General features: G+C 41.4%; 2 protein-coding genes and 1 long non-coding RNA gene across 3 annotated transcripts; 2 read left to right on the forward strand and 1 right to left on the reverse strand.

Annotated features, from left to right (window-relative positions):
- Positions 1-3,691: 3,691 nt before the first annotated feature.
- On the forward strand, positions 3,692-6,751 carry sp8b (sp8 transcription factor b). Its single transcript, XM_040118097.1, has 2 exons — positions 3,692-3,829; positions 4,332-6,751. Exons 1-2 carry the CDS (start codon positions 3,809-3,811, stop codon positions 5,667-5,669), a joined length of 1,359 nt encoding a protein of 452 aa, XP_039974031.1. The 5' UTR covers positions 3,692-3,808; the 3' UTR covers positions 5,670-6,751.
- A 1,243-nt stretch (positions 6,752-7,994) lies between these two features.
- On the reverse strand, positions 7,995-13,920 carry LOC120784523. The gene is made up of 4 exons (XR_005706455.1): positions 13,843-13,920; positions 9,878-9,970; positions 8,952-9,045; positions 7,995-8,834 (listed from the first exon to the last, which is right to left on the reverse strand). It is a non-coding gene; the product is annotated as an uncharacterized LOC120784523 (long non-coding RNA).
- Positions 13,921-14,130: 210 nt separating this feature from the next.
- macc1 (MET transcriptional regulator MACC1) lies at positions 14,131-20,194 on the forward strand. The gene is made up of 5 exons (XM_040116704.1): positions 14,131-14,247; positions 15,447-15,569; positions 15,654-17,704; positions 17,955-18,143; positions 18,281-20,194. Exons 2-5 carry the CDS (start codon positions 15,455-15,457, stop codon positions 18,482-18,484), a joined length of 2,559 nt encoding a protein of 852 aa, XP_039972638.1. The 5' UTR covers positions 14,131-14,247; positions 15,447-15,454; the 3' UTR covers positions 18,485-20,194.
- Positions 20,195-25,610: the final 5,416 nt, after the last annotated feature.

Here is a 25,610-nt window from a genome sequence, read left to right on the forward strand (position 1 = left end):
CACCGTGCAGACGGACATCTGCTCTTTCCAACCTCCTGGTGAATAGAGAAAACAACAACCAACAGACCCTGCTGTCTTACTCTTTGCTCTGCATACGTTACTGCATACAGTTACACAGTGCCTGCTATGACAGTTACAATATGTTGATGATTGTAGCAACAATAGAAGTCACATCTATCTATCTATCCAATTCCTCTTTATAATATAATAACAGTGCACTAAATTTACTCGAGGATAATCTTTAATAATCTGTAATACAATAAATGAATAGGCTACCGGCGGTTTAATAATGTACTGTATATCTTTCTATTTTAAAAATAACTGTGCAGAAAAATAGAGTAATTATGACTATATGCTGTCTGAGCCACAGTGGTCTTCTAATTGCGGTGGAAAGCCACAAGTGATTACTTTCGGCTTTCCTCCAGGAAAATCTCTGATAGGAAGGTCTTCAGATTATCGAGTTGCTATGTAAATCTCCACATTAAAGTATAGTTCTGCATCTCCGGCTTGACTCCTTTCTCCTCGGTTCTCTAAGCGGAGTGATTCTGGAGCACGCAATATTGAACACACTTTGTTCGTGCTCAGCGGCCCAGAATAACTCGGTCATTATGGTGGCGAAAGGGACAGGTTTTGAGTTTGATTTCATGATGGTAATATAGCCCATGTGTGTAGGAGAAGAAAGCCTTCAATGGGGACATCTGTTCAACGCGGCTTACTGTTACAGCCGTGCCATAAGAACAACCTGTGCACACCATATGAACTGGGACCGACCCTCTAGCTGCTGAACGCAACAGGCAACAAAACAGTTTTTTTTTTTGCTTTTGGTTTTTTTTTTTTTTTTGGGGGGGGAGATGTAATGCGGTCTAAGAATAGGCTGGACAATCCGATTCCGAAGTACACATGGATGAATAAATATCTAATGCACCTCCGCGGCTTCGGCAGCAGGACGTTTCCTGTCGCGGAGCTATCACACTGACCCCTGACACCAGTCTTGCTGGCACGATCACTTGGTCGTTTGTCACCAGAGGCCAGCATGTCCCCCGTAGCTGCAAGCCCATACCTTGCTCTCCAAATGCGTAAAATCACTATCACTAAAACCATGAATGGCCATCCCCTCTGAGAGGTGAGGGGAAAAGCGGTGTCACCACCGATGTATGCCTGATTTATGCTGAAATATGAACTTCAATTGCCAATAATATGTGTATACGCGAGTGTGTGTGTGTGTGTGTGCGTGTGCGTGTAGAGGAAACAGGGCTCGGCGGAAATTTCCAAAGTTAATCCTAACTGAATCGCCAGTGTAAACATTTATCTGGCACCGTCCACCGTCGCACCGGCTGCAGGAGATGTCGTGTTCTACTCTGCCGGGAGCAGACGTCGCGGGTCAATCGCTGCACCGCGGAGCGGAGCAAGCACGGTATGTGGGTTTTATTCCCTCCATTACTTTGTCACATTTTATTCGCCTTTAAACGGGCTTACATAACGTCCGCAGGTTGTCGGGGTTCGCGATGGCCCGGGTGATTGGTTAGTTTGACGGAAATAAAATAATGAATGAGCGACGAACAGATCGATACAGTTTCTTTCTTATCTGCAACGCCAATAAGACAAGTGAATGTGTGTGTGTGTGTGTGTGTGTGTGTGTGTGTGTGTGTGTGTGTGTGTGTGTGTGTGTGTGTTAGTCGGGGTTTTTTTTTTCTCCCCCTCCCGGATTATCTAAAATCTGTCCTTGCTTTTATATAAATTTATGCCTTATCGTGATTTCTCATTTTTCCTAAAATAATTAAATCGACACTTGATGCGTCACCTTAAGAGCAAGCACGGAATAACTTAAAATAAGGAGAGGTATTGAATTAACCGTTTAGCACATGTCAGTAAAATTGTTTTAAAAAAATGTCTCTATGCTGGTAACTACTGGCAACTGATTAACACACGTATAAGGATAATAATGAGGATAACTGCATGTACAGTGTTGCTGCACCTGTTCCGGAGTTTGTGTTTTAACTCTGCAACATTTCGAATCATTTTGGCTGTTTTAGTTGTTTTTTTTGTTTGTTTTTTTTTGTACTCCTTCATTTTTTTTTTTTTTTTAACAGCTGAAGGTAAAGCGGTGTAAATTAATCCAAAAAGCTGTTGTCCAATCCTAGAAACACAAGAATTAATCAGATAGTCCATCGATCACGCTGTGTAATAAAGGAAGCGACATGGGTTAGGCAGATGATGTGATGAATAATCCCCGGTCGTTTTAATTAACTTTTCCCTGTCCTGTAATGACCAAGCTGGTCAACAGACCCGGTCAATAAGCATGTTAATATCAAACAAATAAAACTGCGGATGATTAAAAACCTCCTGCGTTATTAAATTTGAAATTCAAATGAAATTTATGCTTCCAGTGCACACTGCATGCTAATAGCGCCCACAGAGAGTCCCGGGGTTCAACACACGTTTTGCCTACAAGTTCTTATTATGTAACAGGAGCTTCCACTGTAGGTTTAACAGATGTCACCGGGCAAAGTGATGAACCTCTTCAGTATAACTAGCTTATCACCTTTATTTTCAGTCTGACGCAGAGCGCAGTCACTTACTTTAATAAACACCCTCAGTTACCGTGCGGCGCCGACATTATCTATATTGCCAATAACCCCTAAAAAAAAAAAAAAAAAAAAAATTAAAATTCTCCATTTTTGAGTTTTGTAATTCTGAAATTTTTCCAAGGTCAACTGCATCAGCCCCTCGTCCTCTTCATCATCTTCTGTTTTAGACGAACATGGCCCACGACAAAATGACCGGTCCTCCTCCGGAATGCACCGTCCACCAGTTTTAATCAAAACTGTCAGGATAATTGAACGCAATTACTGTAATGTGAAAGTTTGAGCCGGTGCAATATAGGCCCGCGACCAGAACAATGCAGCCTTTATATCTCGTGTAATAGTTTGTGTATATTAACTCTTAAGAGGTTAAAAACATACAAAGTCCCGCTGGGTAAATTATAGCAGAGCCAGGAGAAGTTTCTGATATGAGCAAGATGCAAAAAAAAAAAAAAAAAAAAAAAAAAAGAGAGCACGGAGAGATTCTTGTAAAATCAAACACCTGAGCGGATTAAAAAGGTCAAATGCTGCTCTGAAATCTGTCAACACACATGCAAAGGGACGAGGTGGCGCTTGAACCACTTAAACTTCACTCACGTCTATATTTTGTGGAAACGCTCTGGGTTGAGTGATTTGAAAATGGAAAAAGCAACTTTTGAGTTTGAGTTTAGTTTTCATTTATTTACGTTTTCCTCCTGGTGGTTGTTTTGCCTTTTTGGTGGTGGTGCAGTCATAGTTTAGCAGCCTTTTGTTGTCGTTGTTGTTGTTGTTGTTGTTTTTCTACCACCAACTACATCCCCGGACACAGGTCGTCGTCCCCCCCCCCCCTCCCTTTAATTTATGGTATGCGGTGTTCTGTAAAATCTCAATAAGTGGCCCCCTAATTCCTCCTTCCTAATTCACTCTCATTTAACTTTACCTTCCTTCCGCTGTCTTTTATCGCGGAGGGGGCGGCGGCGGCGGCGGCGGGGTCGGGGGTGGGGAAGGGCGGAGAGCCGTCCGAGGCGCTCTGCTGATGACCTCACGGCAGTGTGCGGCGGTGCGGCGGGGACAGAGCCCCCTGATTGGTCGCCCGTGTCACAGCGGCACTTCAAAGCCGGAGAGGAGCCTACAATTGTGGAAGAATGGGCGGAACGCATCATTGTATTGCACACCTCTAAAAAAAAAACAGTGCTCTGATTCATAAATATAAAAAGATCCTCTGAGGAGGGCAGTGTTTTTGTGTGATGGCAACTTCACTTCTAGGGGTGAGTCTAAAGGACTTTCTTACGGGTTTAATTAGTTCTTGTCATTGTCCGGTGGAGGGGGGATTAAACTTGCGGCGGCCGCGGAGTAACAGCCAGGCCAGCGCGTCGCTTACATTTTTCAGCGAGCGGCTCGTCTGAGAGAGCCGAGGCTGTGTAGACGCGCTCGGAGTTCCGCGCTGGTGCTCGAAACACGCATGCTTTCCTCGGTGCCTCGTCCGGCATGCGTTTGTAAGCCCCGTGTGTCGCATTTCGGTTGTCTGCTTTCTTGTTCGTCCAGGTAGGAAGCGGTAATAACCTACTGTAATGATTTCCAGACTTTAAAAGAAAAAAGAATCAAACCATCATCATCTCATTAGACATCTGCTCAAACTGGGCAAACGACAATTTCCTCCTCTAACCTTCTCTCTCTCTCGAGGTGAAATGCTGCATTAAAACGTCTGTAGTGAACCTGCTCAACTTGTTCGACTGACATGCCACTTACAGCTTTCCTTGTCCTTTTCAGGAGGAGCCGAGGTTAGGGTCGACTCCTTTAGCCATGTTAGCTGCGACATGTAACAAAATAGGGAGCCCGAGCCCTTCGCCGTCGACGATTTCGGATAATTCCTCGTCATTCGCAAAAGGCTTCCACCCGTGGAAAAGAGCCGCGGCGAGCAGCTGCAGCCTCGGATCCGGCCTTTCCGGCTTCGGGGTGTCCCGTAATGGATCCGGCATCTCGGACTCTTTCGGCACCAACAGCTCCACTGGATCCAGTGCCTTTTCCCTCACGTCTGGTACCTCATCTAGTTCGCACTTTGGAAACGACTATTCTGTTTTCCAAGCCTCCGTCTCGAGCAGCTCTCAAGAGTCCAGCCACCAGCCGGTTTTCATCTCGAAGGTGCACACCTCAGTGGACAGTCTGCAGGGCATCTATCCGAGGATGAGCGTTGCGCATCCCTACGAGTCCTGGTTCAAATCGTCTCACCCCGGCATCCCCACAGGAGAGGTCGGGACCACCGGAGCCTCTGCCTGGTGGGACGTGGGAGCGGGATGGATTGATGTTCAGAACCCTAATGGAGCAGCACTACAGACGTCCTTACATTCCGGTGGACTCCAGACCTCCTTGCACTCTCCCCTGGGCGGATATAATTCTGATTACTCGAGTTTAAGTCACTCTGCTTTCAGCACAAGTCCCTCTCCACACCTGTTGACAACCGGCCAGCACCTGATGGACGGTTTCAAGCCGGTGCTATCCTCTTACCCGGACACAAGCCCCTCTCCACTAGCCGGGGCAGGGGGGACTATGCTCTCCGGGGGGCCACCTGCATCTTTAGCGGGGTCTCCGAGGTCATCTGCCCGCCGGTACTCGGGCAGAGCCACCTGCGACTGTCCAAACTGCCAGGAGGCGGAGAGATTGGGACCGGCGGGCGCCAGCCTACGGAGAAAGGGTCTCCACAGCTGTCACATCCCCGGCTGTGGGAAGGTTTACGGGAAAACGTCGCACCTAAAGGCGCATTTGAGGTGGCACACCGGCGAGAGGCCGTTTGTGTGCAACTGGCTCTTCTGCGGGAAGAGGTTCACGCGCTCCGACGAGCTCCAGCGACACTTACGCACGCACACCGGGGAGAAAAGATTCGCCTGCCCGGTGTGCAACAAGAGATTTATGCGTAGCGACCACCTGAGTAAACATGTAAAAACTCACAGCGCCGGGGGATCCGCCGGCTCCGGCTCCGGGGGCAGCGGAGGGAAGAGGGGGAGCGATACCGACAGCGAGCACAGCGCGCCGGGGAGCCCTCCGTGCCATTCCCCCGACCTGTTGCACCCACCGGAGTCAACCCCGGGAGTGGGCATGAACGGCCTCTAAGACTCCCCCCCCCCCCCTCGGTCAAGCGAAAACTGTAAAGCAGCAAATTGTCGCGGTGGAATTGTCCGAGAGGGACATAAAAGGGGGACATACTTTGGTGTACGCGAAATGCTTCATCCTGAGTGTTGTCACTTAATGAGAAAAAATAGGCCTATACGTTCCTTTGACTTTTTCCAAGTGTTTAAGACTACTAATTGCATAAGTTCATAGCTGTACCATCAGAAACTTCTCATTAATACATCTGCGGTGTGAAAGTGTAATCGAGTTATTGTGGGCACACTGGGGCAGGGCACGGCTGAAACTTTTTCTTCGCAGCCCGATCCCGAGTACCCTCGATGTTTTATTTCCCAAGGGAGTGAGACGGAAAGGGTTCCAGAAAAACACTGCTGTGGGAAAAATTAAGGGGGCTGCAAATTTGTGTTACTGCTGTCCCTCATGTTGTTCAAAACCAAACTCTGGCACTTTATTATCGAGCAGGAGAAAGTGTTTGTTTTTGTTTTTTTTTTTGGTGAGATATGGGGATGGGATGGTTTTCACCAGCCTGTATCTGTCTGACCCTATCCACCGTTTGATAAGAAAGGAGCAGTTGTAGGTTTACATCATATCGTGCTATTTCGCTCCACAGCCTACACTCTGTGCTCCAGGTTGGTGAGTAGGCCCGTCGAGGCTACTCACACTTCACTTCGCTGCAAAATGTGTTGTATATAATGAGAAATGTAGGTTAGAATAATTACAGCCCAATGTAAAGGTGAGTAATGTATTTGTCCAGGAGACGATTTTGTATAGGTATTTCTAGTTGTATATGGACTCTAGTAAATATTTGAAAATATACGGAAATGTACTTGGATTTTTCTTTGACATGATATGAAATGTAATGTGGGGAGTTATATTTAACCACGACTTTTCTTGTATTTAGGGGTCTATCATTAGGCGCACTTTGAATTTATTTGTACGGTTTTGAAATCATTTACTGTTTACCCGCTCATTTAATTTAAGTAAGCATGTTGTAAAGTGATTTTAATTTTACAATGATATTTTTTTTTTCCCTCCGAGAATGGCTTTTTATGTAAGCCACTCAATAAAGTCAGTATGAATTCAGAAGCAGTTGATCGACTCAGTTTGTTTGATTGTTGAGTCGATAAAATCTATTTTTCACCGGCAGACGACAAAGTTTGAAATCATAATTTGCCTAGAATCGATTATTTTATATTATAAGACATGGCGTATTTTCTATTATTAATGTGGAATATTGTAGATACCGAGTTTCATGATCTTCGTGTACAGATGGTGGTTTTTCCGGGTTCTTCAGGCCAAGGTGGAAAAAGCGGCCTGCAGCAACATCAGGGCCTCGCCTAGAAATTAATTTAAATTTCATTAATACGACTGAGCAATTAAATGGAGCATCTGGTTAAAAAAAAAAAAAAAAGAAAAGAAAAGAAGGAAAAGAAAAAGTCCCTGTTTATGGGGATTTAAGTTCAGGTTGAATTCCGTTATTCTCGCTTTAGGTTTGTTTTTTCCATTGACCTCGAAAATGAATCCTCAAACTTGTCTGAGGCCAGAGTCAACACAGATCAAACCACAGGTCCAACTGTGTTAAGCCACTGCTTTACTCAACTTTAATTACTGTTTGGTAAATATCACCTAATTTACCGCATTTCCAGAGGAACATAAAATAATTTTTATTTTTGCTTTTATTTATTTATTTATTTGTTTTGTTTTTGTTGTTGTTGGGTTTTTGTTTTTTGTTTTTTTACAAAATTACGAAGCCACCAACTTTAGCACAAAGTTTTTTATCTTTGTAATCAAACTTTCGTGCGCTCAGCGGACATTCTTCTAAAACACACCTGGATTTTGGTTCAGTGGAAATCGTGCTGTTAATAAACGCACAGCGGGTTTAGCCTTAACTTTTATCTGCGTATATCACTGACAGCAGTCGGTACATATTCAAACCGTGTAATAAAGACAAGTTAAGAAACAGGGATTTCGTGGCGAGGAGCCCTGTTCCCCTTTAGGCTGGGTTTAATTTGACTTGATCTGTCGTTAGATTTAATCGCCTTCCCATTATTGAAATTCAAAATGATCCCTGGGCTGTATGCTTCAGAAACTACAAATTATACTACATGGATACATTTATTTAATAGCAATTTATTTACATTTGTTATTTATTTTAAGTTTTTTAAATACCTCGGTAGATGTCGAACACTTAAGCCATTTTTTCCCTTTTATGCAAGCAACTTGGACTTTGTGTTTTCTACCATTTATAACTTACAATTAAATTATTTCCCCCCTTGTTTCTGGGGTTTTAACACGTCAAATTTATGCATCCAGTCATACATGGTAGCGTGCGTATCGATGCGCCCGGATCCTTTTAACTGCGTTAGAAGAAAAAGATAAACATTGATAAGATAGTTTTTTCAATTTATTTTATCCGTGTCTAGAATGTCAAAGTGCTTCCTGTTTCATGAAATTACAGTGAGGAGTAAACTAAAGCCAGTATCTTTCAAACTTCCGTTAGTCTGCTTTTTATGCACAGCTTTGTAGCGCCATCTAGCGCTTTCCCCGTCAAATAACAGCAATTAAAGCCCAACCTTGAATCCACTCACCCTCAACAACTTGTGGTTTTTGGATCTATAATTATTTTTGGGTGGCTCGGAACGCTTATTCAGAATCATTTTAGCGAGCTTTCTTTCAGCGTTGCTGCGCCAAAGAATTCTTACGCTTTTGCCGGTTTGTTCAGTGCTCTGAGACTAAAAGCTGAGGCTTCGATATCGACAATTGCAACAGCAGAGATGAACACATGGGACTAACCCTGATATCTGTTTCCACGTGACAAGATATGTGAATTAATAAGGGCAACATAACTGATCACAAGTGCCCGGTCCCCCCTCCTGGCTGTCTTCAGTCACCGATGAATTTTGGATGATAAAGAGATGAAGTGCTACAGGTCTGACTTCGATGTGTGCCAGTCAGGGCTGATGGACAGTCTGGAGACAGAGGCTCATTAGAACTTCTGAATGTACTCTGCTGTGCCTGTGTTTCAAATTGCATTCACTCCCCCTCTTGCCCCGCAGTGCAGAGGATGGCTCATTTGGCAGTACGTTGGGACATCTCATCAGATTGATAGATATTCTCTGCGTCTATCACCCACCGTCTCTGACAGAATTTCTGAAAAACCCCCAATATGTTATAACCAACATTTAGTTGCCTTCATTTTCCTTTCTCTATTTCACCTTCTTACACAAACTAAAACATACTATTGCAGACACATGTGCACATACATACTCAGATGGATTAAGTTCCACCTTCGTAGGCTCCTCTCCCGCCTCTTCTCCTGTGTTCATACTTTGTCTGCGGTGGTGCAGTCAAGCAGGAAATGCTGCAGGGACAACAGTCAAATTTAAAAGCCAAGCCAAGCCAAGTTCAGGAGGAAAAAAAAAAAAAAAAAAAACACTGAAAGAGCAGAGCAGATGGACTTTGACTGAAGAAATTCTGCATTTGCTGGGTCACTGAAGCACTCTGGCATTCGGGATTGGGTTAAAGAGACATTTAAAACTTGCCGTGAACAGATTCCTAAGAGCTGAGTGAAAAAGGCCCTCGAATAACTTCAGCTTTAATATTCATAAAAAATATTAATTGATTACAGAGAGTAAGCTCAAGGGTTTTTTTAGCTGGATGCTCTGTGTGTTTACAGGCTTTATGTTGTCTTCGCTGTAAGATGGTTCAATTTTTTCTGTGTTGTTGCATTTACTGTTGGTAAGGTAAGGGACAAGACTGCTGGCCAGTCAAGAGAGCAAACGTACTCGCACACAAACGGACTGAGGGGAAAATACTTGGTAAAAAAGTCAAGTCTTCTCTTTAACATTAGTTTTTTTTTCTTTATTTCATACTGGTTTATTTAAGGTTTATTTAAGACATAAAGGAAAACATTTTCAAATTCACCAACAGAGTCAACTGGGGACTTACCATATTACCAGAAACTTAAAATGTGTAAATATCGTTTACTGACAGATTTAGGACTTAAACATTTGGGAGATTCTCTGTCAAAAAAAAGAAATACAGTCTTGAGCTTTTCAACCGTTTCAACAGATGGCTAAAGTATAAACAGGTAATCATTAAATATGGACAGAATCATTTTGGCCTAATGTCTCAGAGTGCATGGCCCTGTGTTGTGATGTTATTAACACCTTCCCAGACTGTTGCAGCATCACCTGGTCCTCAGAGGAATGTCCCGCCGCTGCCCTCATTTGAATTAAACAGGCCTCAGAGAGGAAGGGCATGGACGCCAGGATGAGGAGGACGAGCTGCCAACGGTGTGCAGGCAGCCAAATCCAGGTGTAATGCAGTCACAGAGAAAAATGGGAAAGCAAATTAATATTATCCTACACTGGATAATACAAATTTGGATGTATGGGTGAAGTTTGAGGTTGTATTCTGCGTAATAAAATTTAAACCGAACGAGAGTCTTGGCTGAGTCTGCATGGAAATACCAGCCACGACTGATATGAGGAGATATGGTGGGTTTTCTAGCTCTACCAGCAAATCATAGTGTTTCGGTAACACCTCTCACCGATGATGCATCTGTGGCCAATTTTGTGGTTAAAACCCCCCAACCACACTGTCATTGTCATCAAACCAACCAATCTCCTGGGAAAGGCAATTTGACAAGGTTCAGCGTTTAGTCAAAATAATTAACAGTAATTGCTGTTACACTGACAGGGATGCCCCTTATACAATGTTTTCAGCAATTTAAATTAATTTACGTCACAGGTGGTGTTTCACCTGTCTGACTGAGTGGAATACCCATAGATTCAATCTCAATGTGAGAAGCTCTGCAGGTTTGCTAGACTTGTAACTTCAGTTTAATGACTTCACTACGTCCGCGTTTATAAAATCAATACATAAAAGTCCACTACAAAATCTAAATGAACGACTTTTCTACCTGAAAAGAAGCCTCTGAGGGAACATCTTCAATGAAAGAGAGACAAAAACATGTAACCCCAAAGTCCTTGAGGCTGTTGGAACTCCCATAAACCAGAATGAGCATGACTTGAGGTTAAAAGACATGATCACATTTGATGCACCCAAGTTTTCCTCAAAGAAGACAGCAAGGAAGTGGCAGATCTCCACCCAGGATGAAGATTCAAGCCAGCAGGTAAGGCCCGAGCCTTCCTCCTGGTGAAGGTGGTACCAGCTTTCTCCGTTTCTTTGGCCTTTATAAAAAAAGTTCAGAGCTTAAGTTTTTTTTTTTTCCCAACCAAATGTAAACCTTCACAAATAGGTTTACCAAAGCTTCCCTATCAATATGACACAGACAGATAAGAAACGCTGTACAGCAATATATACTGGAAAATCTGTAACATCAAATATCACAATTAAATCTGCAATCATTAGTCGATTAATCAATTAGTCAATCGACAGACAGTTTTTCTATTTTGATAATTGATTAATCATTTAAGTATATTTTCAAGGATAGATGTCAAACATTTGATGGTTCGAGCTTTTCAAATGCTATCATTTGCTGCTTTTCCTTGTCTTACATGACGGTAAACTGAATATCTTTGGGCTCTGTACTGTTGCATCATTTGACGACATTCTTCCCCTTTTTTCTGATGTTTTAGACCCAATTATCGATTGATCAATCGTGACAATAATAAGCAGATTAACTGATAATAAAAATAATGTTTAGTTGCAGCCCCGATCAATGTGGCAGAATTAGACTGAAATGTGACTGTTGCATAGTAACAGAGAAGTCGATTCCCTGTTTGGCCATCAAAAAGCTTCATCGCTGCTGAATGCCAGCTCGTTTACCTTTTAGTACCTGTTGGGGTGTGTATTTCATCAGCTCATAGGTATAGAACATACAGTATACCAAGTTTTACACAGCTCTAGTTTGGTCTTTTAAAACAACCATGTGTCCGCCAGTTTTCTTCAATCACTACTTCTTCTTCTGCTTACTTGTTGGATTTGTGAAAATCTAAAACAGACAAACACAACCTCGACCCACCCTCTGACTGAAGATAAAAAAAAAACCTGACGTCTGCCCAATTGAACTGCAGAAAAATGGCTCCACCAAGTGGCACAAATGTGTAAGCTTCAGACACCAGCTCTGATTTCCAGCCTTAAATTCCATTTACTTGTTTAAATTTATGCAAAACACACAAACTTCTCAGAGAAACTGTTTTATTCTAACTGTAGCAGAGTGTTTCAATATTCAGGGGGTTTAAAGTGGGTTTGCATAACGGGTTATATTAGCCATTAAAAACTCTATTAAAAACTTGAAAATCACCCAAATTTGACTCTGTAAATGGAAGACTTGGTGGAAATCTTTTCCTGAATCGAAAATGAAAGATCTGGGGAGGAACGGACAGACTGATATAAGATAACATAATGATTCCTGCCCCAATTGTGCAGAAAAAGGCACAAATACACAAAAATGTGACTGATTCTAATTGTGTTAAAGTTGCCACAGAAAGAAAAGACATTTGTAAAGTTAAACACATAGTGTACCCAAACAAAGAGGATTTAGAGAAGAAGTAAAACTACATAAGAGGTAGGAAAACAGTATTTGCATGAAGGAAACTACTATTCTATTAAGACGAAATAAGGGACAATGAACAGTTAATGTGAATATTGAAGAGCAGATTGTTAAAGTATAAAGACAAATAGTAAGGGCCTCATTCCGAAGATCTGTGTAACACCATTGTTAATGTTATTAGGTTTTACTAATAACATCAACAAAGGCTCTTTTTTATTCAAGTGTCCCAGTAAGCCACGACAGTGTGGCAGTGACTCAGCGTGTGCACTTTCAAAAAAGGCTCAGGAACCTCCTAAAACAGCTAGGCAATGTAGTTTTAGGCAAGCGTTATTCAGACGGGAGTAATTTTGCAACACTAATGTGTTTTTCTGTGTTATGGCACAGAGGAATAAGCTATGTCAAGCTTTGGATGCACACACAACACCTGCTAGTACAATCACTTCATTGTTAGTTGTGGCTTTTTCATGGGATTTGTGGAAAATAAGAAAGCTAGTGAATGTTACCGGCCTCATGCCATCTACATTCTCAAAGCAGCCACAAGGGAGCAGAATATGCACACAGATGTACCGTAATCCTTTGTTTCAGATACTTGCTACAGAATTATCAGACTGTGCTGAGGATGAAACTATTGCAACTGTGTTCAGCTGGAATGTGAGGAGTATCCAGGTTTAGTCTATTTTATGCAAAGAAGTTAACACCAACCTCATGTATGCAGAGTAGAGGATAGTATGAAAGTGGGAGTACGAAATTCAGCTACAAAAAAAAACTAAATATAATTTAGATTTAATGGGTTTTTATGCTCAATCATATGGTATAGAAAGTACTTTGACCTCTGCAGTACGGGATGTTGATTGGCCATGCTAAAGTCCAGTCTGCTGCAGCCACTGACCATATTTGCTACATGAAAATTCATAATCTACTCAGGAGTGCTTAGTTGCATTCCTTGAGAACAACCGCCTCTGGATGCCAGGGCTTGCATCCAAAGACCACAACAGCTCTGAAGGGACATTTCAACCTTAGCAAAGATATTCATAGGCAAAAGATAACAGTAACACAAACAGTCAGCTTCTCCCAAAGGGATATTTGGAGTTAGAACTTCTCGTACTCTCCGGCATGCAACTGTTGCACTCCGGGTTTAAACTGTGAGCAGTCAAAAAGAGTGTTTTCCTGTCACACCCCCCCCCCCCCCTCCCTAAAGATCAAATATGATGTAACCGTCTCAGTTAGTGATCTATTCTGGCTCTCATCACAGCAAATGTGTACGACCTGCTGAGTGAGATAACACGACTTTGGTCTTTGATGGGATTAAGATCTGTTGATCTCTCAACTCATTCCGCCATTTGATCTCCACTCACTCAGCACAGCAGTGATAATGAGGCACAGTCGAATCAATGAAACCCCAGCAAACACCGTCACTGAGTATCGAATGAACGGCCGAGAAAGAAGAAGAGGAAGAAATACTGGTGTGACACTTGGCCTTCTTTTGTTATTTCCGGCTTATTAATGTCACATAACAATTCTAAGAGCTTCTGTTGCCAAATGCTGCCAGTGCCGCGTGGACCCTCAGAGGCTGTATCAGTGGGAGTGCGTTTAGCTAAAGAAACGCCTCCGGGCTAGCTGCTAACTGAGCGGAATAACCTTGCTATCCCGTGTGTCTCCTCGTCGAGCTGGTGGCCCCCGACGGCGTGTGGCGGTGGCCTTCCCTCCGGGGGGGGGCTGCCCTCCAGCGTGCTCACCACCAATCCCTGCCGGCCCCGGTCGAAACCACAGGTATCGCTCAGTTTCAGGTGTTGCGAGGTCTCACGCGTAAACGGAGTGTTGCACTGTGGGTGCTGTAGTTGTTGACCACGGGAGGCCACTCCTCCGAGAGGGCTTTCCTGCGTTGTTTTAAACTTCCAGTCCCGAAATGCCCCGTGCCTGAGAGCGAGCGGAGCAGAGCGAGGCGGCGAGCTTCACAGGCAGACAAAAAAAAGTGTCAATGAGGGATCGGCCTCTTCTCCTGACGAAGAGCCAGAGCAAAACTACAAACATCTCATGCCGACGGTGAGATCAAACTTTGTTTTCTTTGCTTCGTATTTAATTCCCTCTATTCCCGAATTTTATGAATAGGAATTCGCTGATAGGAGGCAAAGGTCTGCTTTATTATAATGTAACTACAGAGTATATACACACCTGTCGCGACGCTGACGTTGGCACTTGTCAGTGTGACTGTTGTGGCTGTGGTTGGTGAAGCTTGGAGCTCTCTTAGGTCCGAGTCTGTGCTGCTTGTCAGTTTTTCTTGTTCAGTCTGGACCACTGAGGAAATGGAATGTTTGTTTGAGAATATTTTCAGCTGATTGAATCAATACATGAAACATGCACATGATGATGATCAAAATAGTTTATTTAATACTGAGCACAGGAAGTACAGCAGGACGCGCACAGAGTAAGCCTGCCATGCAGCATTTCATCAGAATAGACGTTTTTGCTGTTAGTGGTACAGTGACAGTGGCACTCCACTTTGATCATAGCAAGAAGTGCTCAGAGAAGCGACTGCTGTGTCATAAGCTTGACAAGACCAACCTGTTTTTGTGCACTGGTGTAAGAAACCACATTATTAATGACTGACTCACTGTGACAAGTCATGAATGGGTAGTGTCTTTCCACGCAAACAAGTAATAGACTGAAGAGTTCGGGCTTGATTCCACGTTTGGGACAGTTTTCTGTAACAAGAGGAGAGCCCCGCAGAAACCCTGGGGCTCACTTTGCTGAAGGACACGTACCCGGGACAGAACAACTTTACTCACAACGACGAGGGACAACAAGTCTGTATTGCGTAGGGGCTTGTTGTTGTCATGTGTCGCAGCATTTAAAAATATATGTCCACAGATAAGTTTAGGTCTGCAGCTAACAATTAATGTGATCAATTATTCTTCTGATTATTTTCTTGATTAATCATTTGGAAGTGAAATATGCCTAGTCCAAGTTGACATATTCAGATTGCTTAATTTTCTCCGACCGACTGTCCAAAACCCATAGATATCCAGTTTACATTGATAGAGGACTAAAAATGCCACCCAATATTCAAATTTGAGAAGCTGGAGCCAGTGAATTGTAGACATTCTTCTATTTTATTCTACTTCAGGACACCTGGTTAGATTGTAATGTAAGGAGAAAAAGTAACCTTTTTTTAGACTAGTAAAAGCTGCTAGTAAAAGGAAAAAAACTGAGAAATTAAAACTATATTTTTTGTACGCTTACAGATGAAAATATGGCAGCTGGAAAAGCAAAGTCCCTCCGTCGTGTTGGCAGTCTAATGCGGAGTAAATCTGAGGGGACGCTGATTGACCTGGCTGACAGTACCTCAACAAGCGACAACCTGAATGGTAAAATTCTCATTTTGAAACATAAGCAGCTTGTGCTCTAAATTTGAAATTACAATACACTGATAATGTAATTTTTTTTCACAGGTGGGTATGTGACACAAATCACACAGAACTGCGAGTGGCCACTTTTACAGCCAGAAGTCGCTCATCCATCACAGACAAAAAATCCCTTTTGGAACAAACTATCGGGATCAAACCCTTTCTTAGATGACATTGTATACAGCAGCACAGACAAACACATTTCCAACACATCAAATGTAAAACGAGACAATGAAAAACATCCGGACACAAATAACGATGATGCCATCAGCACATCTTCAGATGAAGGCAACGTGGGGAACTTTTTGGAAAACAAAATCAAAGTCACCAACAGATCTGGGAGATGGAGGAGTGCATCAGACATTCTGGATGGTCTCGAGAGAAAAGTGCCAAAACGGGAGGACAGCTTCAAACCGCCCAGGCCAGTGCTCAACCCAGATTTTGAGTGGCTAAAGAACGACAGAGAGGCCTATAAGATGGCCTGGCTGAGCCACAGGCAGCTAACCCGCTCATGCCTGGACTTAAATCTGATGAGCCAGAGCCCTGGATGGGCTCAGACCCAGGCCACTGGCTTTCAGGTTATCTGCAGGATCGGCCACACTGGAGGCTCGGTACAGCTACCAGACTCAGAAGTTAGCATCCATATCCCGGAAGGCCATGTTCCTCCTGGAGGAGTCCAGGAAGTTACACTGAAAAGAATGCTAGATCCTCCTCCTGGACTCAATAACAACTACATCACCACCATGAGTCCGCTTCTAGAGGTGGTCCTCAGCAACATCAACACAAAGGAGTGTATCTCTCTGGAGATGAAACTGTCCGGAGAGGTGAAGAGTGACCCGTTAAGTCAGGTGATGACCACTGTGGTCGGGATGGTGTCCAGCAAAAGAGAGGGACCTTATCTAAAAGTGGACGACTGTTACATTTACAAGAACATAATGCAGATGAAGCTCCAGGACCTGAAGACACATTTTTATGTGATTGCAGTCGCGGAGGCCTCTGCAATCCAGCCCCCTGCAACATCAGTATGGGATTACCTTGACCGCCAAATCACTGTAGCAGTTTATGGTCCCAGGTACATCCATCCATCATTCAAGGTTGTAATAGTGGTTTGCTGTCATAGGGACGTTCCACCAAAGCTTCCGTTTTCGGATATATGTAGAGGCAGCAAAAACCTGCCTCCACTTGTGCTGCAGCTTTGGGGAAAACATCGGTTTAAACCAGACAAGCTGAATGACCTTCATGTTAGACTTAGCATCACAAGCTCAGTGTTTAAAGTCAAACCTGAGGACAAACTGAAAGAAGTGAGGCAAAGTCAGCTCAAAATAGGAACAGTTTTGCATCTGCCAGTTGCATTATATTGTGCTGGTAATACAGAAATGACTCCCTTTAAATTAGATCTACAAGTGAAGGAATCAAACACTACGACTGCTGCCCATTTCCAGGTGCCGTCCCCTCCTGCAGCACCCATTCGATCAGAAAAGCGAGCGCCAAGGCAGATAGAAAGGCGGACTGAAATGGCAAGAACCTCACCCATTCCTGAGGAAAGTGCTCAAGATTTCCCCAAATTTGAAGACAAACCCGTGAACCTACAGTGGTATGGTGTGGCGCTAAAGTCAGTTCTCCGTCAGCCCCGTGTAGACTACCTTCTGGAGTACTTCAAGGGAGACACAGTGGCTTTCCTCTCCAGAGAGACCGTTAGGTCAGTGGGCAATTCAAAGGTAAAGGAGTGGTATATCGGATTTCTGCGAGGTAGGACTGGTTTGGTTCACTGCAAAAACGTCAAGCTCATAACCAGAGACCAGGTGATTGATTTCACCGGCATTCAAATCACCACAGAGGTCCTCTTGGACAATATGACGCTGCCGTTCAAGAAGCTTACTTACATGTACTCTGCCATCCAGACGCTGGTCACTGAGCACGTAACCAACTGGAGAGGTTTTGCAGATGCTTTAGGGTACAGCAACCTGTCGCTGGACACCATTACACGGAGGCAGGCTGAAACTCAGGCTGATAAGGTGGCCTGTGTTTTGGAAAAGCTGAAAGAAGACTGTCACACTGAGAAGAGCAGGAAAAAGTTTCTGCATGAACTCATGGTGGTAAGTAGAGGGAAAACAATATATTTTAATTTCTGACAAATTCACATTGTTAATGGAAGAGGATATGTGTATTTAGCATTTAAAATTTCAAATAAGAAAAATAACAAATCTTCACAGCAAATTCCCAGAAAAAATTGGAATAATCACAACCCACCACTCATGCTATAGCAGTTTCACAGCCTGTACAGTCTGATTTCATACGCTTCCCATGGGTGTGTAGTAGCTTATCTCTGTGTTTTTTTTATCCTAGGGCCTGCTCAAGATGGACTCTGTGAATCTAGTGGCCCAGCTGATTCAGAACACGGTCATCCTGTCCACTGCTGTGGAGCTCGGGGTTCGATGGCGGGAGCTCGCTGAGAAGATGGGAAAACTCTCCAGTGCTCAGATAGCCGGCTATGACGCGCCACACCGTGGGAGGAGTGGAGAAGTCGGTCCCCAGGTCAGTTTAAAGCCATACATTGACACAGCAAGTAATGAATATACAGTAGATGGTACTGATCTCATGGAATTCGGACAGGCGTGAATAGGATGTAAGCTTTATTTTACAAATCAATCCTATTTCCTGTTCTGTTGCAGTCAATGTGGAAGCCTGCCTATGACTTCCTGTACTCCTGGAGTCTGCGTTATGGAGACAGTTACAGGGACATGATCCAAGATCTGCACCTGGTCCTGGACAAAATGAAAAACCCTGCCACCAGACAGTGGAGGCAGCTGACTGGTGCACTCATCACAGCAAACTGTCTGGATCTCTTTCGAGCCTCTGCATACCCAAAAAGCTAAACCTTTTTCAAATGCACTCTAGTGATGATGTCAACCTCCACGCACTTGGGAAAAACAGAGACAGAGAGCTTTTGTTACATTGCAATAAGGTTTTTGTTATAGATGTTACTTTACTCTTTCTATAATTTCATACTTTTTTTTTGTTTTTTTGACAAAGCAGTAGAAACGACTTTGTTGAAATTCAGTTAGGTACTTGCACTATATATCTACATCTCACTTGGTGAGTTTTCAGTATGTTCTCACAATTATTGAACTGTGAAACTGCAAACAGAAGAAAATGAAGTTTAGTTTCTCACTTTTATCTACATGTCTATGCCAATGTAATAGAAACTTAAAGTAAAATTTCATTTTGGTAGATCATTTTCAGTTTTGGAAAATGCTAACCTGCTTAAACTTAAATCTAAAGTAGTTAGGAAATGACACCCTGGGTATCAGTAATCTCAACCATTATGATGAAATGTGTTCAGTTTTTTATTTCTTTATTTCTTTACATTTAAAAAGTAGATCATTATTAATTCAGATACTTTTCCATTTTTTTAAATCATATACTCAGTACATTATGTGTTTCTGCAAATCCATGTTACCCAAATCCATATTACGTTGACTCTAATGTTCTTTTTCTATCGGATTATTTAAGTATCTAATTAGATTTGTTATACAAGAATGCTCTGACTTCTGCAGTGCCTATGAGCCTTTTCAAGTTTCTTTACATGATTTCACATACACATTTCTTCATCATTTAGCTACTCAGATGTAGACAACAGAATGTACATACAGACTATAGTCAGTTCCTTTTTATCAGGATCCACATCACCATTATAGAGCTTAATATGTTAGTATGAGCGGGAGCTGCAAGTTCTAGTTTTTCTGCGCCATTCTGTAAGCAGGGGAATGAGTCAGAAAACCAATAAATGTGAACACCGTTGCTGACTAACAACCTCAAGGGTTTCATTACATTAACTGATATTTACTGTAGATTTGTGGAAAATGAGAATGTTCTTCCAAAGTGAATGCCTTTTAAGTTTCCTGATGCCAGTAAACAAATCTATAAAGATGCTATTTTACAGTCCGTGTCATAAACTATTGTCTGTATTTTTAGTGTATTTGCTATTTTTACACAGTGTAATGTTTTAGATGTGTACAAAGCAGATAATTTCATGAGGTGTACAATGTAACCATCGTTTTGGCATCGTGGTTCTATTGCCAAATGGAAAGCTCAGTGTTTAGAGTGGTGCCATGTAGAGTACACTCTGCCTTCAGTCACTGAAATTCTAGACTAGACGATCAATGTTTTTGATACTGAAATGGAGATGTATTGCATGAGATATGAATAAATATTAACTACAGTAAGCTACCCGATCTGTTTGCCTTTTAATAAAGTTGTTATTCAGTAAAGAGGCTACTAAAAATAACAAACAGCTAATCCAACTGAGTGCTGTCTCTCAATAAAATCTGTGTGCAGGCCAATCACAAAAACTGCTATACATGTTATTTAAATCATATTTTAATACATAAGAACTTGTTTGACATTTGTAATTTTTCTGTTTTAGCAGTGTCGAATCACACCGTCGAAACAAATATCTTTTCCCTGAAGTGGTTCCATTGATTTTTTCTGACTGTTTACTTTTCCCTACACTGTTTGTTTAAGCTGGTTTCAGCCGAGAGCATTGTGTGCTGGTTCTCAATCAAACAGAGAGCACAGAATGCTGAACCGACTTTACTTTGGCTCACTGAAAGCACCTCGGAAAAAGTAAATCAAATAAAGAAAACGGTATCAGGCAACAGAGTCGACTGATTCAATCTCCAACATGAGTGATTGTATAAGGTTGTACTTGTAGCATGAAGGAGTTTAGCGGGAGTATCAAAGCCAAAATCAGTGATATGAAACATTAGATCTAATGTTTAGTGAGAAGCCGAACAAGAAATTATTTGCACATTACTCGTAAGGCTTTTTCCTCACTAAAATAACAATGGTTGTATGAACATCTGACTGATAAGACAAAGTAGTCATTGCCTTTTTTTCTTTTATCCTGTAATACCTCCTTAACTTCCCAGACAGGCAGAATTGTGCCATTTCTCAGGCAGTAAGTAAAGAAAAATCAGGGAACTGTACCTCATAATTTAGTGGTAGGCTTGGTGCTTGGAAAAGCATATTTTCCCAATCGTGGCAAACATTTTGAAATTAATTGGACATGACATTTTTCTTGAAATATAGAGCCATTCTAGTTATAGCACAGAGCTGCTGTGGTACTGAGCAAATCAAAACTTTTTACAAGGTGTAAAGAGCATACAAATATCTGAAACAAAAATGAATGTACCTAAGTTTTAAGCATTTATTAGCAAACTGTCTCTGGCATATGTACAGCCCTGGTCTGTGAGCATTGTACTCACCGCATCCTCTATTAGGGGACACAGAAGACAAAGGTTCACTGTTAGCTGAAGGATTCTCTGTCAGATTATCTAACTGATGCTTCGGCTCAAACATATGACTCATCATAGATAAACAGCTAACGGTGAGTTATGGAACCAAACATTAATGATTAAATATCAATACTAAACGCTGTTGCTGTGGCTGTCAACATCCAAGATTATGACCATAATGTAATTTACTCAGTTGCAGTATGAAACATTAAAAGTCACCAAAAGTCGCTGAAATTATATAGATTTATTTATCTGTACAATACAATACAAATTATCTACACAGATTTATTTTGCCAAAAGGACTAGTGTTGCTCTGTTTTTCAAATATTGAGGAACACTCATTAAAAATGATACAACTGTTCGGTTAATATTGCTGTAACAGCTCTGGGGAAAACTGAGACTCAGAAGCAGAGAAACTCGCAGGAGGCGGTGGAAGGTTCAAAACAGCATTGTTTTTACTCAAAAAGTTAGAGGTCATACAAGAGTAGTCTGTCCAGCTCAGGCAAACAATAGCAGGCAGGGAACGTATGGAAACCCATAAGAGCCACGGAAATAGTAATAAAGCATTTCATTAATTAATAACTAATTGTACAATAAAAATAGGCTTTAATACATTTGTATAAAAATTAATGGATTAATCTATAAATAGACTAAATAATAAAGTAATTCATTATTTAATATTTTAATGGGTAATGTAAGGAATCATAAAAAGAATTTACAAATGAAATATATGAATCCATCAATAAATAGTTAAAACTAAAAAGAGATTTACAAAAACAACACAAAACAGTCAATGAGTACATCATTTAAAAATACATTCATGAATTGATAAATAAATAATGGAATTTAAAAATCTATTTGAATTTGCAGTTTAAAAGGAGAAATGAATAGCTGTTTTCATAATTTGAATCACGAATACAGATTTTAATCAGGCACTGAAAAGGGCAATTTCCTTTCCCATTTGCATTCCACGCAGCTTTTCCTTTTAGCTATTTGATTTGCTTAGTCATTTAGCTTCTCCTTTTAGCCTCTCCGTTTAGCCTTTGCATGACACTTTGGGCCTTACACGGGTAAAATGGGGTATAACAATGCAAATTAGCCATGTAACAAGATCTCTGATTGGCTTTCACAAGGCATGTCATATGCAGACTAATGACATGGATGTGGGAAGGAGCCAATCAGGGTAGGTGCCGAAGTCGAGGGTGTCTCCGCTGGTGCAACGCTCTGTGGCCCAGTGCTCCATTTCACTGGCAATGTCCCTTAAAATTCTTGACATATCAGCGTTGGACATTGTAAGAGAGTGAAAGCCCTGGCGCAAGCACATGCACTTATGTTCCTAAAAGGGTCTTCTTGGCACCTAGACAGTGTTGGAAAAGATAGCCAAGGTATGAGGTGGTTGCAGTTCTTGGTTTTCTAACCAATTTTTTATAACTACTCTACTTATTGCCCATTAAAATATCAAATAATGAATTACTTTGTAATTTAGTGTATTTATTCATAGATTAATTCATTCATTTGTAAACAAATTTATTTATGCATGTTTTTATTGTACAATGAGTTATTAATTAATGAAATGCTTTATAACTATTTCCATGACATTGTGGTCCTCCATAGAAACAGGCCGAAATCCAAAATAAAAAAAAACAAGTAACAACAAAGTAACAAACCATCAGGGCAAACAGAAGGAAAATGCTGGAAAGCGATCCACACACGAGGAGATACAAAGACAATCTGGCAAGAGACAGAGGAAAGAGGATGCGTATATAAACGGGGTGGACTGACAGGGCACACCAGGGGCAGGTAAATTGATTGGGAACAGGTGTGGGTGATGAAGAGTGGGCGGGAGACACACGAGGGCAGGAACTGGAACGTCAAGAGAGCTGAGTATTTCACAATAACACGGGAAACAAGGCAAGAAACCGTTTTGACGGGATGTTAAAATGGCGTGTTAAAGGGTAATTATATATTGTGCAGGATGCTTCCACAACAAGATGCAGAATAAAGCACTGACAGTATCAAGTTGAAATGGGGGGAAAATGTCTGAGGCATCCAATTTAAAAATGGACACTGCCTTTTTAGGTCCCCATTTTTCAGATGCAGTGAGGCATTAAACTTTGTGACTAATGAAATGTGACCACTTTTGTTTTGGGAGCCTTTTATAGCACCAGATAGAGTGTGAGAGTTCGGCTAACATAATTATTCTGAATATTGCAGCCTGTCAGCGTCTTAGGAGATATTCTTTGTCCTGACATTTATGTTGTCCAACATTTTAAGCTTTAATGCTGTGCAGTGTGTTGACATCTTTCAAAATTCATTTAAGCGTGAAACTTGACTAAAATATGCAGGATAAACAACATTGTTCAAGATTGTTCATACCGAGGGAAAAATGATTTCCATGACTATTAGTGTTTAATTTAAATATTTATAACTCTGCAATAATTTTTAACAAATAATCCTAGCTGTGTTATGGATATTCATACTGTCCCGATTTTTCAGATCTCATTGTACCTGGTTGTAATAGCCTGACAGAGAAACCTCTCTATGCTGAAATGCTCAGCTCAAAGGTTTGGAGAGAGAAAGTCACGTGGCCCTCTGCTTTTTGAGTGCAAAATAGGTCCTCCAAATTAAAAGGAGGGCTGTTACATTACATAACTCTCTTCTAATTCTTCTAAAGCCGTTGTTATCTGTTTAGAAAAGAAACAAGACAACATCAGCATGCTGCATGTGAAAAACTATTCTTCCCATTAATCTCCATCAGGTGTTTTGATGTTGGTGGTATAAAATGCTTCAGAATCTTTTGCACTGTCAGTGTTCAGTTGTTCTGAAATCACAGTTTTCTTTTTTTTTCCTTTACTATTAAGTTAGCCTTTGTTCACCGTAATCATAGACACTGTCATTCGGAATAACTCAATTCCCATTAAGAGAGAACTATTTAACCTTTCTGTGGTTTGGAGGAAAAATTACTCCAAACCACAACAGAGCCAACACAACAATTTGCCTTAAAGAAGTCGTCTTTTTTTTTTTTTTTTTCTTATCCACTTGTTGATAGTAGAGTGAAGTATGACTCATCTTACCATCATGGTCAAAAATAAAAAATAGCACAGTCAAGCCTCTCCAGACTGCTGTTGTGTTAAATTAAATAATTAATAAAAATAGCCCTTGTCACTGATACTCCTGCCAAACTCGTATCGACACTACGTCCTGCCATTTAGTGTGTGAATGCTTAACTGTATTGAAGAAAATAGATGTTGCAGTGCCATCTGTTTCAATGTGGATTCTTTGCACAATAAAATGTGACACTGAAAATGTTCTCAGATTTGTACAAGCTCAAGTATATTCCGCTAAGCACAGAGATTGGCCATGTTTGCATAGCATACTTCATGTATATTTCCTCGTTTCTTGGCCTCTTCATTCAAGGTAAATACTCACTACAGATTGCATTTCAAGCACTGCCCCGGGCAGACCCTATTCTTCATCAGAACGACGGACAGGGTGAGACCTCAGCAACAAAAGATCGTCTCATCTGCTCAGTCTGCTGTGGTGATCCAGGTGGGGTTAAGGGGAGGTTGACAGGATTTTTATTTTTTTGTAAGAGAGAGAAAAATGTTCTGAAATTGCTGTTTCATTTGGCTCTTATCCCAGGTAACAGCCAAGAAAAACGTTGTCCATTTGTGCATTTTTTCTCACAGAAATTTGGATGATGCACTAAGTGAGTAGATGTTGACTATCCTGCATATTACAGTTATGTTTTTCTCTTTCTTCTAAAATGACCCAAATGTTTTCTCAGTAATACAACTGAAATGAACTGGCTCAGTAATTTTAATCCGTTGCTACAAATGGCTGCTGTGAAAAACTTAATTTCTAAAGTCTTAATGTCATCAGAGCTGCACAAATTAATTACATATTGATACTTTTTGTGTTTTCGCTTAGAAATTGGCATTTATAATGCAATATATTGTGTTTTCACTGCGTACCAAAACAGAAATAGTCTCAAAGCGTAACAGAACCTGATGCTTTTAATCCAGTGGGTGGCGCCATTGTATTGATGATGGGCTGGTTTCAGTGCCTGTCCATATTTGTTCATTTGTGTCAACTCTTCTGTGTTATTACCAAACAAAACCTATTGAATAAATGAATGAATAATAACATAATATAGTCTCGTCATGTCGTCCATCTGTTAATGAAATAATCTCACGAAACAACAACAGATACACAGTAAACCTGCCACAGAGAAATAAATAAACCGTGAACAATGCTTTATTTACCTGTTGTTTATAATTTCTGGAATTGTAACTGTCAAACGCATTTGGTAGATATTAAAAGTCTATTTGTCTAAAAGGTGAAGGACACATTACAATAGAAGTACAAGCATTTCTGATTATCTTGAGTATTTCTCCCTAAAAAAAAATTTCAACATGCTGATATATAGTACGTCTGACATGCATAACCATGCTGCTATAAGAAAGCAAGAGAGTCCACCCTGATTTCTGAAACCAGCAGCCCTGGGAGTCATCCACAAATCACTGTTATGAACAGAAGCATTCCTCTGTCCTCTAGGGTATATAAGGCTTCATTTGGTTTGCCTCCATGATATATGTTGAGGGCAAGAAGTCATTTAGCTTTCAATTTATTAGTACGGTGATTTATGCAAGCTGGGAAGGTAGCGGTGGTGTCTCCTAGCCCACCGTCCCCCACCATCCTCCAC

Source organism: Xiphias gladius, chromosome 22 (genome assembly GCF_016859285.1).
Source record: "Xiphias gladius isolate SHS-SW01 ecotype Sanya breed wild chromosome 22, ASM1685928v1, whole genome shotgun sequence".
Taxonomy (NCBI): domain Eukaryota; kingdom Metazoa; phylum Chordata; class Actinopteri; order Istiophoriformes; family Xiphiidae; genus Xiphias; species Xiphias gladius.